General features: G+C 40.4%; 1 protein-coding gene across 2 annotated transcripts in view; it reads right to left on the reverse strand.

The window, feature by feature from the left end:
- Nucleotides 1–11,153: 11,153 nt before the first annotated feature.
- LOC126229613 (uncharacterized) overlaps nt 11,154–20,304 on the reverse strand; it is a 156,291-nt gene continuing 147,140 nt past the window's right edge. For both annotated transcript variants that reach the window (XM_049942356.1, XM_049942355.1), the window contains exons 5-6: nt 17,926–18,061; nt 11,154–11,683 (exon numbers count right to left, since the gene is read on the reverse strand). In XM_049942356.1, coding sequence (XP_049798313.1) covers nt 11,542–11,683; nt 17,926–18,061 — 278 coding nt within the window. In that variant the 3' untranslated portion in view covers nt 11,154–11,541. The remainder of the gene's footprint in view (nt 11,684–17,925; nt 18,062–20,304) is intronic.

Below are 20,304 nucleotides of genomic sequence, written 5' to 3' on the forward strand. Positions count from 1 at the left end.
AAAGATAAAGATGCATTTTCCTCAGATTCTGTAGAACCATGTCAGTTGGAGGCACTTATTCATGGATTTAGTCTCTACACAATTGCTGGAATGCCGATAAAAAATTTGGAAATTAAAATACATGGAAACAACTAATATTAAATAATGGATGCAAGCAAGTAACACATTACAGGAAAAGGCTGTAAACTATTTGAGGACTCCTGCACAGGCTAAAAGAAATTCTGACATGGTGCCCCATGGCTGACTGTTAACAAATATCCAAGCATATGGAATAGGTTACCGGATAAGTGAATAACTTGAAGATTTCTTAAGAAATAGAACCCAGTACATTTCCTTGAATGGCGAATGTTTATCAGAACGGCAATATCATGAGGAGTGCCCCAGGAAAGTATGGTAGGAAATAAATGATCTGATGAATAGGATGAGCATGAATCTGCAATTGTTAGCTGGTGACTTAGTATAGGGGAAAGTATCATCACTGATTGGCTGTAGCAGAAAGGATGACTGACACAGAATTTATATATTTGGTATGTTGAATGAGAGCTTGCTCTAAATATAGAAAAATTGTAAGTCAATGCAAATGAATAGCAAAAATAATCCTGTAATGTTCGAATATGTACAATGTTATGTGCACATGCCAGAACTGCGTCACAGAATCGTTCCAACATAAAATGAAAAAGATTATTACGGACAAAGACCAGCTAATAAAAGTGCTTCGAAATGACATGGTCATTTTATACAAAAAGTACAACACCCTAAGTGAAAAATACTCAAATTTAGAAAAGAAAATGCCTCCACTAGATCACCTCCATTTCACTGATTGGAATGTAAACAATGATGATACTTGGCATTGACCTACAAACAGTGTCTCGCTAAATTCCGTACATAATACTTGTGCAAAATCAGTAAATGTGACAAATAAATCCACTGCTCTAGAAGTTCAAGAACAGTGCTACAAAATTAGGAGCGATGAAAGTATTGTTTCCCCTACATTACAGTATGTGAACAGGCTAAAGAAAACGCTGCAAACAAACATCATCACTTCAGATTTGTTTCTGAAAACTGGCTCAGTTTGGCAGACAAAAAACCGTGAAGGTGCAAATAAACAAAAACTGGTCTGTATCACAAACAAGAAAGAAAAAAAAAATGTCGAGACAGTCACGCCAAGGGAATTTCTCAAGAATTGTAATTCAACAGTAAACCATCAACAGTTGCAGGTATGATTAGGTCCTGGTTTCAAAGATGTGACAAAAAACATAGTAAAATATAACATGTCTGCTTGTGTCTGTATATGTGCGGATCGATATGTGTGTGTGTGCGAGTGTATACCTGTCCCCTTTTTCCCCCAAGGTAAGTCTTTCCGCTCCCGGGATTGGAATGACTCCTTACCCTCTCCCTTAAAACCCACATCCTTTCGTCTTTCCCTCTCCTTCCCTCTTTCCTGATGAAGCAACCGTGGGTTGCGAGAGCTTGAAATTTGTGTGTGTGTTTGTGTTTGTTATTGTCTCTATCAATGTACCAACGCTTTCGTTTGGTAAGTTACAGAATCTTTGTTTTTAGATATATTTTTCCCACGTGGAATGTTTCCCTCTATTATACAGGGTGTTACAAAAAGGTACGGCCAAACTTTCAGGAAACATTCCTCACACAGAAAGAAAGAAAATATGTTATGTGTACATGTGTCCGGAATCGCTTACTTTCCATGTTAGAGCTCATTTTATTGCTTCTCTTCAAATCACATTAATCATGGAATGGAAACACACAGCAACAGAACGTACCAGCGTGACTTCAAACACTTTGTTACAGGAAATGTTCAAAATGTCCTCCATTAGCGAGGATACATGCATCCACCCTCCATCGCATGGAATCCCTGTGATGCGCTGATGCAGCCCTGGAGAATGGCGTATTGTATCACAGCCGTCCACAATACGAGCACGAAGAGTCTCTACATTTGGTACCGGGGTTGCGTAGACAAGAGCTTTCAAATGCCCCCATAAATGAAAGTCAAGAGGGTTGAGGTCAAGAGAGCGTGGAGGCCATGGAATTGGTCCACCTCTGCTAATCCATCGGTCACCGAATCTGTTGTTGATAAGCGTACAAACACTTCAACTGAAATGTGCAGGAGCTCCATCGTGCATGAATCATATGTTGTGTCGTACTTGTAAAGGCACATGTTCTATCAGCACAGGTAGAGTATCCCATATGAAATCATGATAACGTGCTCCATTGAGCGTAGGTGGAAGAACATGGGGCCCAATCAAGATATCACCAACAATGCCTGCCCAAACGTTCACAGAAAATCTGTGTTGATGACGTTATTGCATAATTGCGTACGGATTCTCGTCAGCCCACACATGTTGATTGTGAAAATTTACAATTTGATCATGTTGGAATGAAGCCTCATCCGTAAAGAGAACATTTGCACTGAAATGAGGATTGACACATTGTTGGATGAACCATTCGCAGAAGTGTACCCGTGGAGCCCAATCAGCTGCTGATAGTGCCTGCACACGCTGTGCACGGTACGGAAACAACTGGTTCTCCCGTAGCACTCTCCATACAGTGACGTGGTCAACATTACCTTGTACAGCAGCAACTTCTCTGACGCTGACATTAGGGTTATCGTCAACTGCATGAAGAATTGCCTCGTCCCTTGCAGGTGTCCTCGTCGTTCTAGGTCTTCCCCAGTCGCAAGCCATAGGCTGGAATGTTCCGTGCTCCCTAAGACGCCAATCAATTGCTTCGAACGTCTTCCTGTCGGGACACCTTCGTTCTGGAAATCTGTCTCGATACAAACTTACAGCGCCACGGCTATTGCCCCGTGCTAATCCATACATCAAATAGGCATCTGCCAACTCCGCATTTGTAAACATTGCACTGACTGCAAAACCACGTTCGTGATGAACACTAACCTGTTGATGCTACCACTGATGTGCTTGATGCTAGTACTGTAGAGCAATGAGTCGCATGTCAACACAAGCACCGAAGTCAACATTACCTTCCTTCAATTGGGCCAACTGGCGGTGAATCGAGGAAGTACAGTACATACTGACTAAACTAAAATGAGCTCTAACATGGAAATTAAGCGTTTCCGGACACATGTCCCCATAACATATTTTCTTTATTTGTGTGTGAGGAATGTTTCCTGAAAGTTTGGCCATACTTTTTTGTAACACCCTGTATTCATAGTAAAATATAACTATGATAAGCAGCATAGTGTTGCTGTTTGTACTGGAGCAAAAGACACATACGAAAATAATGCTACGAAAACATATCATCAGCTCTTGAGTCTTTTGCTGGTACTATCAAATGCAAATATTATACTTGTAAACTTTACCCACAGGAATGATTTACATGAATGGTCATGTGTAAATAAGGAATTCACAGAATTAAAGCAAAACTTAAAAGTTGTTGTAGGCTATTCAGTAATGTGAAATGACTCAAGCACACTTGATAGAGAATGTTTTACTAATCATGGGCTTCACTTAAACACTGATGGGAAGGCCAAGTTGGGAAACTGGCTAAAAAAGCAATTACATGCAATTCCAATATGACAATCAATGAACTGGGGTGGTATGACTCTCCAATAGCAAGCTATTGTCACCAGCACAAATAACAGTAGCACCACGACCAGCTATCTTAATGACAGCAACAGCAACAGAGAAACATACTACAGAACCAACACCAGTAGCAGTAATTACATCATCAACAACAAACCAACCAAACCAAAATCATCGGGACTCACAGCAACGGCACACAGCAGCAGTTGTCGCACCGGAAGCAGACAGCCAGCCAGGAGTTTTTCTGGGGCCAAACAGTGAACAGCACAACATAATTGGGAAACAGTTAAATGTTTGCAAGCAGAGGACTTTAAATGGACTGAGAGAAAGAGAGAGAGAGAGAGAGTATGAACTGAATATGAAGACATAGGACAGTCAGTTTGTTCAAATCATCTAAGTATTATGAGTTTATGTATTCAGTGTCTTAAAAATAAATAAGTACCCTGAACTTGAGACAGTAGCTAATAGTGACAATATTGATTGTTTATGTGTTGTGGAACACTGGTGTAGGGACAGTAAATTAAACAGGATAAATTAAAACAATTTAAACTTGCCAGTCAATACTGTAGGTAGAATGCCAAAGGTTGTGGTGTATGTATTTATCTAAATTCCAAACTTAAATTCAAAATAAGAATAGAGTCCAAATCATTAAACACTGTAAAGGTTTTTGAAGCAGTAACTGTTCAGTTGTTTAGTTTAAAGAAGAAAATAATTGTTGCAGCAGTTTACAGACACCATCTGGGGACTCTCAAGTCTTTATTAAAAAATTGGAGTATTGCTCAACACTATTTCTAATGAGAACTCTACCACAATTCTTTGTGGTGACTTTAATATTAAGCTCTTGGTGCAAAGTTTAGTAAAAAACAAGTTTCTTGACATATTGAAAAGCTTCAACATGTTTCCCCATGTATCAGTTTTTTCAGACTCAGCCCATTCCTGTGGCCCTTCGTGATCAGGTCAAACGGGAGCTGGATCATCTCACTGCTTCAGGTGTCTTGCTTCCTGTCACTTCCAGTGAGTGGTCCTCTCCTGTCATTGTCGTTGCTAAGCCAAATGGTGATATTCGTCTCTGTGGCGATTTCAAAGCCACTGTAAATGCTCAATGTCTTATCGACACTTACCCTATGCCTCAATCTGAAGAATTGCTCACTAAACTTGCTGGAGGTCAGTATTTTTCTAAACTTGACCTGTCAGAAGCTTCTCATCAACTTCCTCTCGATGCTGCTTCCTGGCAGTTTCTGGTCCTTAACACGCCTTTCGGCCTTTATCAATACCAACAATTGCTATTCGGGGTTGCCAGTGCCCCTGCTCTCTTTCAGCGATTCTTTGAACAATTATTGCTCACTGTCCCTGGGTGTATAAATTACCAGGACGACATTGTTCTCACTGGCTCCACCACTGCCGAACATCTTCAAAATCTCCGCACACTTTTTCATTTCTTACAGACTGTCGGTCTTAAGTGTAATCTTCAGAAATCAAAATTGTTTCAGGCATCTATCACGTACTTGGGGTTTCAACTCCCTCTGGATGCTATTCGTCCGCTTCAGCAAACTGTTGCTGCGGTCAATGCCCTTCCTCGCCCTACATCTGTTAAGGAACTGCAGGCCTTCTTGGGGAAAATAGCATACTATCACAAGTTTTTACCATCTGCTGCTTCGGTGGCTCAGCCGTTGCATCGCCTGTTGCATAAAAACGTGCCTTTTCACTGGTCCGTGTCATGCGATGCGGCTTTCCATAAATTGAAGACTATGCTGAAACAGGCCCCGTGCCTGGCTTATTATCGACCTGGCCAACATCTTGTTCTTGCCACAGACGCCTCTCAATACGGGGTCAGTGCAGTCCTTGCGCACTGTTTTTCTGATGGTTCTGAACAACCCATTGCTTATGCCTCCAAAACGCTCATGAATGCCCAACAAAAGTATTCTCAAATTGAAAAACAAGCTTTGGCCATTATTTATACTCTTCATAAGTTTGGTGTTTTTCTCTATGGATCCAAATTTCATCTTGTTACGGATCACAAACCACTTGTTTCCTTGTTTCATCCATCAACGTCACTTCCCGACAAGGCTGCACACCGCCTCCAGCGTTGGGCTCTTTACTTGTCTCATTTCAATTATGAGATTCATTTCCGGCCGATGCTGATGCACTGTCTTGCCTTCCCATGGGTCCTGATCTGTCATTCGATAGGGACAAACTTTTGTGTTTCCACCTGGATGTTGCCGAGCAGCGGGTTGTGGACGGGTTCCCCATCACCGGGGACCGGCTGGCAGCTGCTACGGGTTCTGACCCTGCCCTCTCCCGGGTTTTACGCTGTATTCAGAAGGGTTGGCCAGATCGTCCGTCAGCTAAGACTTCTGATCCGTTGTGGAACTACTATGCTTTGCGTTACTGCCTCACATCTAGGGATGGTGTTATGCTCCTTTCCACCAAAAATGGTTCGCCGTGTGTTGTGGTACCTGTGTCTTTGCGTGCTTCGGTCTTGCGTGTCACAGGCCGCCATCCTGAAGTCATCTTTGTCACTGTGGCCTTCGCCTGAGAAGCCCTGGGAGCATATTCATGCTGACTTCACGGGACCTTTTTTAGGTACTTATTGGCTTCTTGTTCTTGACGCCTACTCTAACTTTCCTTTCATTGTCCGTTGCACGTTGCCTACCACCGCGGCAACCACCAATGCTCTAGCTCGCATTTTCTCTTTGGGAGGCCTTCCCTCTACTCTTGTTACTGATAATGCTCTGCAATTTGCCTCTTCCGATTTTGCGGATTTTTGTGCCCATCACGGCGTCATGTATGTCACGGCCCCTCCATTCCATACACAGTCAAATGGTGAGGCTGAATGACTGGTCCGCACATTTAAGGCTCAGATGAGGAAACTCCTGACTTCTTCTGCTGATGATGCGCTTCTCCAATTTCTGGCTTCTTACCGTTTCACCCCCATGGGCGACCACAGCCCAGCTGAGCTCTTACATGGCCGACAGCCCCGCTCGCTACTTCATCTTCTGCAGCCTTCCACCTCACGGCTGGGGGTGCCTTCGCTTGGCCGGTTCACCACCGACGACCTTGTATGGGTACGGGGATATGGCAGGCGGCCAAAATGGAGTCCTGGCCACATCTTACGACACAGTGGCCAACGCCTGTATGAAATCCAGATGTACACGGGTGTTGTAGTGCGTCATTGGGACCAGCTTCAGCCTTGTGTGCCGGCAACACCTGTTTCGTATGCCGCTACATCACCTTCGGCTCTACCTGATGCTCAAGATACTGGAATCTCTCATTACTCACAACACAGTCCTCTCACCATCATATCGGTGCCAGCACAAGAACTGACGCCACCAGGAGACATGCCGATGCAGGAACCAGATGACCATCATCTGTCGGAGCAACTCTACTCGCCTCCTTCTCCTACAGATGCAGGCACATCGCCCATGTCTCCTGTTATAACAACCGGACTTGCCGCAACGGGCAGATTGGTGCACAGGGCCTCAGCAGATTCGACCCCCACGTCTACTGTTACCTCGACCCGTTATCATCGGGGACACTTCCGTCCGAACGGGAAGCCTCTTCCTTGAGACTTTACGGCCAGTCAAACAACACCTATGGACGTTAGCAATCTACAGGCCACCTCCATCAAGACCTGTGCAAAGAATTCAAAGGGGGAAAAGTGCTGTGACTCGCCGATCTTTCAAAGTGCCGCCGAGCAGTTACACGCGTCCTCTACATCCGGCGCTGTCTGCCAGCCATGCAGCAGCAGCGCCACCTAAGCGGCCAGCCAGCCAGCGGCTGCTACACTTGGACTCAGTTATGATTTGACTGTTAAAGTGTACATACGTCTTACTCTGTTTACTTAATCTGTGACTTTCATGTATTGCGTCTTCCTTAAAATATATTTGTTCAACTTGAAGTTGTTACAAGCAGAAAAAGTGCTCTAATACTTACTTACAGTCATGGTTTTACTCAAATAAGCTGACCTTAAAAAAGAAACTAACTTTGTATGGTGTGGAAGTAAGTGCCAAGAGGAAAATATAGGCATGATGCTGGAAAACAAACAAACATAAAAGGTGTATTCTATGAAGTTTCTGGGAATGCAGACTGATCAATATTTAAACTGGAACGAAAATATTGTCTATCTAACTCAGTTCAGTGTGTTTTGCTTTAAGAATAATATTCTATGCATGTAGCTCAGAATGCACAAGAACTGTGTACTTTGGTTATTTCCAGTCATTTGCAAGCTATGGCATAAGTTTTTGGGGCAAAACCAAGTTACGATTAGAAGAAATTTTTATTATTCAAAACAAGAGCTATCCATATCACGACTCACAGCACTCAACAAACATACTGTAGACCCTTTTTTAAACATCAAAAGATACTATCAGCATCATCCATAAATATTTTAAAATGCCTGGAAACTATCAGTAAAAATAAGTGTTATCTTCAAACCAACTCTAGCTATCATAATGACATTACAAGGTATTGTAAAGACTTCCACATTCTCTATGTAGCAGAAACTAGAAGTCAGAATCATGTGACCACTTAGAAATAAAGCTTTTAAATGCCCTTCCATCACAAATTAAAGAGTTGGAAAACAAAAGTAAATTCAGCATGAATTAAAAAGAATATCTGTCTCAGACAATAAGTTGACACTTTTACTTGCTTTTAATAATTTAAATGATTTTAAACTTATGTTCAAATTATGTAATAGTTATAAAAATTCTATTTAATGTCCCCAATGCATTATGTGTATAAGGCACAGTTTTATTTGTCATGAGCATGTGATTTTTGTGTACTAAGTGTTTGTTCTCTATTTATGTATTATGGGTAATTATTTTGCTTTGCTTGTTTGTTATGTTATGCAGTTATCATGTTTTACATGTAAACTTTCTAATGACAAATCCTATATTACATGTGTGATCTTTTGGATGACGAATAAAATAAAATAAATAAATACAGTATTGGTAGCATGCTGCTCAACGCAGTCGTGTTGATTAAACATTTAGATATAAGATTACAAAGAAATATTAAATGGAATGATGACCTGTCAGTAGCAGGGAAGGCAAATGGGTGATTTTGGTTTATTGGAAGAATTTTACGAAACTGTAGCTCATGTATAAAGGAAATCACATACAGAACACTAATGTGACCCATTCTTGAGTGCTGGTCACGTGTTTGGGATCCCTACCAGATCCAATTAAAGGAAGACATTGAAGTAATTCAGGTGCATACTGTTAGATTTGTTACTGGTAGATTTGATGAACATCCAAGTATTCCAGAAATGCTTCATTAACTGAAATAGAAATACACTGAGGGTGAAAGACATTCTATTCATGAAACATTATTGAGAAAATGTAGAGAACCAGTATTTGCAGCTGACTGTTGAACAATTCTACTGCTGACAAGAAACATTTTGTGTAAATACTGCAAAGACAAGATAAATTAGTGCTCACTTGGAGGTTATAGATAGTCGTTTTTCTTTCACCCCATTTGTGCGTAGAACAGGAAAGGAAATGACTAGTAGTGGTAGAAGGTACCCTCTGCCATGGACCAAATGGTGGTTTGCAGTGTATGTGTGTAGATGCAGATGTGTGCCACAAGGAGACCATTCAGTTTAGATATGAAAGTTTGGGGTTTCTTTCATTAAATTGTTAGTTCTACTGGAAGGCTACTGAAAATGGTACTTGCAGAATAGTGCACATCTCTCTGTTCAGTATGTAACTGGTCAAGGTGCAATGACTGCAACCAGGTGGCAGACACTAGTGGCACAGAGCTGTGTGGTTTTTGATTCATGCCTCAGACTGTTAGGCGCCAGCAGGTTGCTCGACAGGTGTCAGTCAGTGGCCGGTGGTTCATGGTCTGGTGGCAGTGGCAGCTACATCATAAGTACAGCATCATCTGGCAAAGCACAGTCCAGCCGCACCAATGACGACTGCATCAGTAAAATGTTGTCGACCTCACGATGGTGACTGATGTGAGGCAGGACCAATAACGAAGTCCTGCAATGCCGAAGACCTACTCTGCTGTGCCCGACACAGACTGTTTGTCAAAACACAGCCAGCTGTAGGAAACAGTGAATGGCTGCTCCTGAGGGTTTTAATACAGCCATCTGGTACTGACCAAGTGGAAGATGTAGTGCTGCCGTGTTCCTCTGTGTTGATGGACCGTCTGGTTAGCACATAATCTTTACAAAAGGTGGTCAGTGTCTCAGACCCAACTGTAACCTTGTGGAAGGGGATGGAGCAGAAGCAGCCGACTTTCGTCAAATTGCTGTGTCAGCAAGTCAGTTACAGTAGCTATCCGTTCTCCAGATACAACTCTCGGCCTTGGTGGTGGCCTGTGCTGTTACAAGTGGTTAAAGAAGTGTTGTGTACTAGCAAATCATTTTCTCTGTCTAGTGTTCACCGAGTGAATTTTGCAGTTCCTTTTAAATGAGTCAATATTATTAGATAAAATACCCATGATGGACTATACAAACAGGAATGGCACAATTAGATTATAAAAAAGGTCAAACAGTGGCCTACATGAAGTTAATGACCTGACAGCACAGATTGTTCTGACTGGCCTATGAATGTTCTTCATTAATGCACAGATTTGTCCCAAAATTTCATAATATAGGAGTGTGTATCTTGGTGACACATTGAAGAGAAGGTTAAAGAGCAAAATTTGTGTCTAAAAATGTTCTTGAAAAACTATGCAGAGTTTGCAGCAGAGACAGTCGTGAAAAAGGCAGTGGGTGATATTTTCATCCTCACTAGTTGTGTTTTGTTCCAGCCCTTTCCTCTCTTTTGATAATTATCATATTTTGCTTGTGGTCTTGTGTTTTATAATGCATAGAATACAACACATTAATGAGACATAATCAATCCCAGTGGTTAACACACAGAGTACCACACATATAGTGATGAATGTATCACAGCATCAGGCATAAGGCTCTGATATGGCCACAGCATGCCATGTGTTAAAACATCTTGATTTCTTGAACTTGAGATTTAGTGTCAAATTCTTCATACCACATGATTTTCAATTTTGCGAATGCAGCTCATACTGCCATTTGCAGCTTCAATTTTTTCTGGATTTCATAATTCTAAACATTATAAAAATTTGTATGTATACATAAAAATATTTTCTGAGTAGTATCTACTTTCTTTTTACAGTTTTCTGCAGTAATTACTGAAATTTTATTGTGTCTTTATTAATACTTATAGTGCTGAAAATTACATACATGCCACAGTCATCAGCTCAAATAAAATAATCTGTGAGGAATTGAAACTAGAGAGATTCATTTTTTATTTGTATATGCAGAGAGAGTGTTACATTATCATTATTTGTGCTGTGCAGTACTCTGCTGAAGGTCCCTGATACTATTGGATATTTTAAATATTACAGTAACCACCAAATAAAGCAAGAGATATTTGAAAAGGAATATTCTGTCAAGTAAGAAGAGAGATTCTTTTGCATGACGGACAAAAAATAAAAACAAATAAATAAATAATTTGTTTTATTGAAGAAGACACTATGTGTTGGTCAGCTATAAATTTATGTTTAAAGACTATTTTTCTGAAGTTTATATGTATTTACAAGTAAAACATTTTAAAAATACATGTACATAATGTTCTTAAATATAAATATCTTTAAATACAAACATTTCACAGTCCACTTCCAAGCCTTCTTTACTATTTATTGTGTTCTTTAATATGAAGAAATTGGTAACAGTCCTCATGCTGTACTTAGCTTTGCACCACCGCTTACTAGTTAATAAATTGTCATTGCAAATTCTGATCTGGCAGTATCTAATACTGAAATATTTGCAACTGCAAGAAACCTCACTTTTAACTTATGAAATAGAAGATAACTTCTACTGCAATTTGCAGTTGAAAATATTTTAGCTTCCAGACTTGCAAAGTAAAAATATCATCCATTCTCATTCACAACATGAAAAATTATTTCTCATTTCCACCTGGAAAAGATTATGTGTTACTCTGCACAGCACATATTAGTACAGAAATATAGCACCATCTGTGTTTTGATCATCTGGATTAATTGTTGGAGGTGGAGGCTCAATGCGTAGCAAGTACTCTCGGAAGCCCAGCACAGCTATGCTAGAAATGTTTATGAACATGGCCACAAGCACCAGCCTGAAATTTGAATTAAAGAAATTTAATATGCTTAGATAAATTAACAGATTCATTTAGAATAACAAAAATATGAAAAGAATCAATTTTTGAAAATATAATGTAACTGGATAGATAAAAAGTCTACTCACTAAGCAGCAGCAGGAGAGCACACACATAAAGATATTTGAAGTTGCAAGTTTTCAGAGCCATTGGTTCCTTCTTTTGGCTGAAGGGATAAAGAGGAAGGATGATGGGTGAAGGAAGAGGACTAGTGAGGTTTAGAAAGCGGGAACAATTCAGAAAAGTCGCCCAGAATCCCATGTCAGGGGAGACTTACCATACAGGAAGAAATTAATGTAAATTAAAGCCAGGTGGGTAGTGAGAAGCAAGGACATGTCATAATGCCAGTTCCCACCTGTAGTGTTCTTAGAGATGTTTGTCTGGGGGAAGAATCCAGATGACATGTGGTGAAACTGAGGTCATGACTGTCATGTTGCAAAGAATGCTCCGCAATAGGATATTGCGAATTATGACTACCAGCCTCTGCCTATCTCATTCATCCTAACTGATAATTTGGTGGTAGTCACACCGATGTAAAAGGCCAAACAGTGTTTTCATAACAGCTGGTGAATGACACGTGTTGTTTCACGGGTGTCTCTCCCTTTGATAGCATGTGTTTTGGCAGTTAGAGGGGTGGTACAGATGGTGGTAGGAGGGTGCACAGGGAAAGTCTACCAGTGGGAATGGTCAGAGGGGTAGGAGCCATAGGTAGGGAAATGTGTCCAGAAGGAGCATAGGGCCTGACAAGGACATCACAGAGATTGGGTGGACAATGAAAAGCTATTTTCGGTGTTGTGGGCAAAATGTTGGACACAATGGACTTCCTAAAATGATGCCCTGAACTGTTCCCAATCTCCGCAATATTCTGGTATAGATGGACTCTCCACATTCAGTAGATACTGTAACATAAAGACAGTCTAGTGCACCTTAAGTGCTGGTCCATTACCTTATTAAATACTGTTTATGTCTATTACTGACACTCAAAGGTTTTTGAATACTGAAGGTCTAAAAATATCTTCACTCTAGCTCTGGCTCATTTCAAAACTGCCCAATGTTGCCAAGTTTTCATTTTTGGTCCTGATCACTTGAGCCTACTCAATGCACCAAGTTTCATGGAATTTTCTCCTAAAAGTTTGTATCCTTCATCAACCTTCAACACCAAGTTTTGTTCAATATTTGGCACCAGGCACAACTCAGCTTAGAACAGTAATGTTATGAAGTAGTACGCATAATCAGTGGTTCCCTTTACACTAGAAAGTGTCTCCAAAGTGTACTGTATTGTGTAGGAAATCTGGTCCTAATGTACCAATGTTTCCAGTCATGTGATGGTCACCAGGTGTACATGTATTAGGGAAATTGGAGTTGCTTTTGACTGTGATTGCTCTTAGGCAAATTCCACCTGCTTTGAAACTTCCTGGCAGATTAAAACTGTATGCCAGACTGAGACTTAAACTCAGGACCTTTGCCTTACACAGGCAAGTGCTCTACCAACTGAGCTACCCAAGTACAACTCACATCCCATCCTCACAGCTTCATTTCTGCCAGTACCTTCCATATTTCACAGAAGCTCTCCTGCGAAACTTGCAGAACTAGCACTCCTGGAAGAAAGGATAGTTCGTTCTACCTCACTATCACTGGACAGCTTAAGTGGTTACTCAGTTAAGGTTAGTGAAAGTCCCCTTGGCAATAAGAATGTCCTATCTCTAGTTGTAGTGCTGAAGACTGACATATAGGATGAATGAGCTTCAATCCTCTCTCACTCCTTCTCTCTCTCTCTGTCTGTCTTCTCTCTCTCTCCCTCTCTCTCTCTCTCTCTCTCTCTTTCTCTCTCTCTCATATGCAGATTTTCCTTCATTGCCCTAAAGATCTTCCCTGTAATAGGCTATGCACAGTTGATTTTCCTTCCAGTCTTATCCATGTTTGCTTGTGTTCCATTAAATCTTTAATAACCATTACATCTAATATTGTTGTATTGTATCGATTATATAATCACGCAATGTGGGCATGAAATGTTTTTGTATGTCAGAATACAAAATCTTTTGGTGTTTGTGTGTGTGTGTGTGTGTTTGTGTGTGTGTGTGTGTGTGTGTGTGCGCGCGCGTGAGAGAGAGAGAGAGAGAGAGAGAGAGAGAGAGAGAGAGAGAGAGAGAGAGAGAGATGGTGGGCATATCAAACATATCATAATATAAATCCAAATATCTGTAGCGGCATTTACATGTTAAATAAACTGTGTGCATGCTGTAATTTGTAAATAATTCACTTTTTTTCATGTAGCTCAATAATTGTCACCCTGTACCAACAACTCAACACACTGATGAACAAGTAGGGAAATACTATAAAAAGATTGAAGACATTATGGGTAAAGGAAAAAGAAATGCCTGCATCATCATAATGGGGGATTGTAATGTAGCGGCAGCAGGGGGAAAAGAAGATGGAATCTTTGGAAGATTTGGATTTAGAAATAAGAATGAGAGGAGTGAAAGGTTCATTAATTTCTGCAGAGAAAATTGTCTTATGACTGGAAACACATTGTTTGAACATCAGAGAAGATGAAAATATACATGGATCTCTAGGTTGAATGATAACAGATACCAAAATGATTACATCATAATTTGCAAAAAGTACAAAAACTGCATAAAGAATGGCATAGCATTTGACATAGAAAGACTAAAGGAGGAAGACAATGACGCCGAGTTGGAAAACACATTTATGTCAAAATGGGATAGAGGACCCAATGAAGAGAGTGTGGATGAAAAATGGAAGAGGATGAGACAAAACCTTAAGGAATCTGCAGGATAAGTTATAGGGGTGAGGAAGTTTGAAAGAATGTGGAAAGAATGGGTAATACAGAAGAAAGAAGGAAATGGAAGAAGTAGGACTGAGGAAGGGAAAATACTGTACAGAATGCTGAATAATGAATAAAGGAGAAAAACAGAACAGGCAAGGAAGATGTAGATGAAAGAGAGGTATAAAGAAATAGAGAAATGAAGAGAAATAAAATACAAAATGATGTATAGATTAGCTGCTGGCCTAGTCTTTGAAGCAAAGAAAAGCAGGGCAAGTATGGGAACAGAAAAAAAGTAATGGTACAGTGGTTAATAAACCAAAGGAAGTGTTGTGAAGGTGGCAAGAATGTGTAGAGTGCCTACATCAGGCTGATCAAAACCCAAACAATATTGTATTAGAAGAGGAGATGAGAGTTATAGAAGAGGACAAATGTTGCTGAGTCATGGAAGGAGAAGCAAAAATGGCTTTAAGAGAGATGAAGAATCACAAAGCAAGTGGAATTGATGGATTACGAGACAAGTTGTTTAAGAGCCCTAGGAGTAGTGGTGCAAAATGACTCACTTATTTATGTAATGCGACATATGAGAAAGGTGAATAGTCATTGACTTTCTTTTGGCAATAATGACACCAACTGAGAAGAAAAGCAATGCGAAGAAATTTGAGGATTTTAGAACCATAAGTTTTATTTCTCATGTAGCAAAAGCTCTACTTTGGGTGATAAATAGAAGACCTCACAGAAGACTGGAAAAAAAAGTATTGCAGAGGAACAGTTTGGATTTAGAAGAACGAAAGGCACAAGAGATGCAAATGGACTGCTGAGAATTCTAGATGTGAGGTACACTGAAAGAGGAAGAGAAGGTTATACTGTTGTCATAGACTTGGAGAAAGCCTTCAATAATGCACAGTGGAATAAATTAATGGATATTCTAAGAAAGAAAGCTGTTGACTGGTGGGATAGAATGCTGATTAGTAATCTATATCTACAGCAGAAAATATGAAGACAGATTGTGAACAAGATGATAGAGGAAAGCACAACTGGAAGAGGAGTGAGGCAAGGCTGCTGTGTCTTCCCCATACTGTTTAACATATATTTAGAGCATATTATTCAGAAATGTTTGAAATACAAAAGAGGAGTGCAGGTTGGTGGTAGGAGGACAGAATGTATTTGACTTGCAGATAATATGGTGTTATTGGCAGGGAGTGAAGAAACTATGACTGGAATGTTAAAAGAATTAAAGAAGACTTGTGAGGAATTTGGAATGAGAATTAATAAGAAAAAGACAAAAAATATGGTATATGGTGATAAGTGCAAGAAAAGTGAGAAGAGCTATAAAGTTAGAATAGGAAGATAATAGAACAATTTATTGCTTTCAAAATCTGGGAAGCATAATTATGGATGGGACCGATGACCTTGCTGTTTGGTCCCCTCCTCCAAACCAACCAACCAATTACGGATAACATGAGAAGTAATTAGAAGGTGACAAAACAGATAGCAATTGCCAAGAAGGCACTTAATAAGAAGAGGAGGCTTCTCTGTGAGTCCATGGACAGAGACCTGAGGAAGAGACTGGCTAAGTGCATTATATGGAACATGGTATTAAATGGAGCTGAGAGATGTACACTGGGGAAAGAGGAAGAAAGAAGAATATAAACATTTGAGATGTGGGTTTGGAAGAGGATGAAAGAGTAGACGAAGTAAGAAATAAGGAGGAGCTGAGAAGAGTGGGGTAAGAGAGAGAAATTTTAAAAGTAATCAGGGCACTGGATGAGAAGAGATTGATTACTAATGGATGCTATGGAGGGAATAGTGAATGGCAAAAGAAGAAGAGGATGCAAAAGATACCAGGTGGTGGCTTGTATGAGGATAGGAAACAATTATCAGAAAATGAAGAGGGTAGCAAATGACAGGAGTGCATGGGGAGCTATATGCTACATGCCATAGGGCAGAATACTGATGATGATGTCATATCCACTCTTAATTGTGTTCCAAACTTTTACTCACTCACATCACTTGCTGGCCAGGGATCTGTTAATTTATGTACTGCCTGAGTTATGGTTGGTGCTTATTTGCTGATGACATCCAGCTTTGGTCTCAGTAATGATAGGCACATTAACAGTCTTGGTAGTTATTGTGTCACTGACAACCTTACTCGGTCTGGTTATCGAGCATAGTATATGGAGTTATTTGGACTAACCCAAACTGATGATGAATTTTCTCACTTCATTTTGTGTCCACTTTGCTGCCACAGCATTGGAACAGTGAATTTCAGAAGAACTTTCCATTCAGTGTGGAGGCACCAGTCATCCAGTTCCTTTGGGCAGCAAGAAGAATTTCACCAATAGCAAATGGAGCAACATAAGCAAACAGAATTTTTCTTATTGCTGTTGTTTAACTTGGTGGGCCACAGTAAGCTGCCATTCACTCCACTGCCCATTATGTCTCCATTATTTGATGAGGAAATTAAAGAGTGTGACATCTGCCAATTTCATGTACAAAGACATTTCCAGAAATATGAAGTCAAAGATTAAAATGTGCAATTTGCATCACTCTTGTCTTCAGGTTTTAATCTAAGTGCGGTCTTTCATAAGCTGAAGGCTCTTTTGAGTGGTTTCATTTTGGTGCACTTTCTTAGTTGATAAAATGCAAATCAAATAATTTTTTGTATTTGCCTGTTTCCTATAAGCCTTAATCAGTGATGTTGGCAGAATTACAAACCATTCTGCAAGTTGAGTGTTCCACATACATCTGAACCTCAATTTTCAGTGCTGTGCAACATAGGTTTTCAGCACATTGTCAGTCATGACGGAATGATAGCACATATCCACCCAACACTTATTGTTTCATTCACGTAATTTCTGTTTTCTAGGTTCCTCTAAGAATATGTCTCAGTCCTCAGTCTTCCATGTGCAGCAAAAACATACAATCATTAAGAAATATTGCACCTGTCAGTTTTTTCAGGGATTGAAGCTTCACTTTATATGTTCATCATGCAGCATTTTCTGCCATTCTGATACGTAATATGTAACAATAAGTATTTAGCTTTTGGATTTAGAATTTTTTTTCTTCTGGGTGTTAAAATAAAATTTAAAAAGAATAACAAAATATTAAAAATAAATAAAAGCAACAAAATCTAACCAAGAATTAGAATTTTAAAATCAGCTCTTCATAATTTTTAATGGCTGACTGCTTTCGATGTCTTTTCTAATTCAATGTCCACTAAAAGCATATGTTTATTTTAACAGATTTTTTTCTTTCCTTCCATATTTCCCAGTGATAAATTTATTAGTAATAACTATGTGTTTTAACAATGTTGCATTGTGCTGCAAGGAATTGTTCAGGTGCTAAGGAGATGGTGCTGGGGCTTACTAAAGTAAATTACAATACTAGTAGTTACTATGGATGACTTCATACTGACCAATAGGAATATCCAAGTGCTGCATGCCCATCTGATAAATATTGGCCAGCAATGACCTGTGCAAATGCTACATTGTCTGCCAGTGTAACTGCGTACTGAACACCCCAGAGAATCAAGATGAGAAGATCAGCAACAGCTGTAAATAGAAGGTAACAGTCAGGTGAGCTGTAGACAGCATGTGTCTAGAATTCTAAATCTAATCTCTGTGGTTGAGGTCCATGCACTATTTTATAAATAGATTTCTTTTTTTAATGACAGATAATTCTTTCCAATTTTTATAATAACTACCATTATCACTTAAAATGAACAGAGATGCTGAGTCACAGATAGGCACTGTCAGAAAGTGACCTTTTGGCCAACAAGGCTTTTGTTGAAAATAAGCAACACACACACTCACACAAACACAACTCACACATGTGATCACAATCTCTAGTAGCTGAAGCCAGACTGTGAGCAGCAGCACATGATGGAAGAGACAGCTAGGTGGTGGGCATAAGGAGAAGGCGGGGAAGGGGAGGGGAAGAGATAGCAGGGTAGAGATGGAGGACAGTAAAATGCTAATTGTAGGAGCATACCAAGATGAGGTGGAGAGAGGATAGGGCAGCTAGGTGCAGCCAGGAGGTTAGATGGAGTACAGAAGGGGAAGGGGGAGTGGAGGATTGTGGGAAAGGAGAGAAGTAAAAGGAATGAGGGTGTGTTGGTGGAATAGAGGGCTGTGAAGAATTGGAACAGGGAAGAGGCTAGATGGGTAAAGACAATGACTAACAATGGTTCAGGCCAGGAGTGTTACGAGAATGTAGGATATATTGCAGGGAGAGTTACCACTTGTGCAATGCTGAAAAGCTGGTGTTGGTGAAAAGGATCCACATGGCATAGGCTGTGAAGCAGTCATTGAAATGAAGAACTTCATGTTGGATGGTGTGCTCAGCAATGGGGTGGTTCATCTGTTTCTTGGCCCCAGTTTGTTGGTGGCTATTCATGCAGATAGACAGCTTGTTGGTTGTCATGTCCATGTAGAATGCAGCAAATTGATTGCAGCTTTTCTTGTAGATCACATGACTAGTTTCACAGGTAGCCCTGCCTTTGATGAAATAGGTGATGCTTGTGACCGAACTGGAGTAAGTGGTGGTGGGAGGTTGTATGGGACAGGTCTTGCATCTAGCTCTGTTACATGGATTAGAGTCATGAGGCAAGGTGTGGGGAGCAGAGGCTGTGTAGGGATGGACATGGACATTGTGTAGGTTTGGTAGGCAGCAGAATGCCACTGTGGGAGGGATGAGATATTCCTCATTTCAGGGCACAATGAGAAGTAGTCAAAACTCTGGCGAAGAATGTGATTCAGTTGCTCCAGTCCTGGGTGGTACTAAGTCACAAGGGGACTGCTCCTCTGTGGCAGGATGGTAGGACTTCGGAAGGTGTTGTGTGACTGGAAAGAAAGGCATGGAAGATCTGTTCCTGTACAATGCTTGGAGGGTAATTATGATCTGTGAAGGCCTCAGTGAGACCCTCAGTATGTTTCAAGAGAGACTGCTTTGTCTCTACAGATGTGACAACCATGGTTGGCTAGGCTGTATGGAAGGGACTTCTTGTTATGGAATGTGTAGGAGTTGTCAAAGTGGAGGTATTTCTGGTTTCTGGTAGGTCTGATAGGGACAGAGGTGGAGGTGGAGGTCAACATCTAGGAGGGTGGCTTGTTGGGTTATGTGTGACCAGGTGAAGTGAATGGGGGAGAAGGTGTGATTCTGGAGGAATGTGGATAGGCTGTCCTCATCCTCGATCCAGATCATGAAGATGTCATCAGTGAATCTGAACTAGGTGAGGTGTTTGGGATTCTGAGTGCTTAAGAAGGATTCCTCTAGATGGCCCCTGAATAGGTTGGCATAGGATGGCGCCATGCGGGTCCCATAGCTGTACCTCGGATTTCTTTGCAGGTAGTGCCTTCAAAGGAGAAGAAATTGTGGGTGAGGATATAGTTGGTCATAGTGACTAGGAAGGAGGTTGTTGGTTTGTAATTCATTGGGTTTTGGGAATGCCTATGGCCTTATCACTATTGAACACTGCCTTGTTGGCCAACAGCTCACTTTCTGACAGTCTTTGTTGTGCCTATCTGTGACTCAGCATCTCTGCTATATGGTGAGTGGCAACTACCCTTTTCATAATATTGTTACATTCCATCCTGGATTTTTCCTTTGTCTAAAATGAACAGAAATGGATAGTAAATGCATACTAAGTAGAAAGAGAATTTTGAAAGTACAACTTGTACAAATGTTCTACATTATGTATAAGAATTCATTTTCCAACAGTATGCTTCACAATTAGGTCAGTATGATTCTGTCTTCTACTTCTGAGAGAAACAGATATAATTCTACATTTACTCAG

The sequence above is a fragment of the Schistocerca nitens genome, unplaced genomic scaffold (genome assembly GCF_023898315.1).
Source record: "Schistocerca nitens isolate TAMUIC-IGC-003100 unplaced genomic scaffold, iqSchNite1.1 HiC_scaffold_376, whole genome shotgun sequence".
NCBI classification, from domain to species: Eukaryota; Metazoa; Arthropoda; class Insecta; order Orthoptera; family Acrididae; genus Schistocerca; species Schistocerca nitens.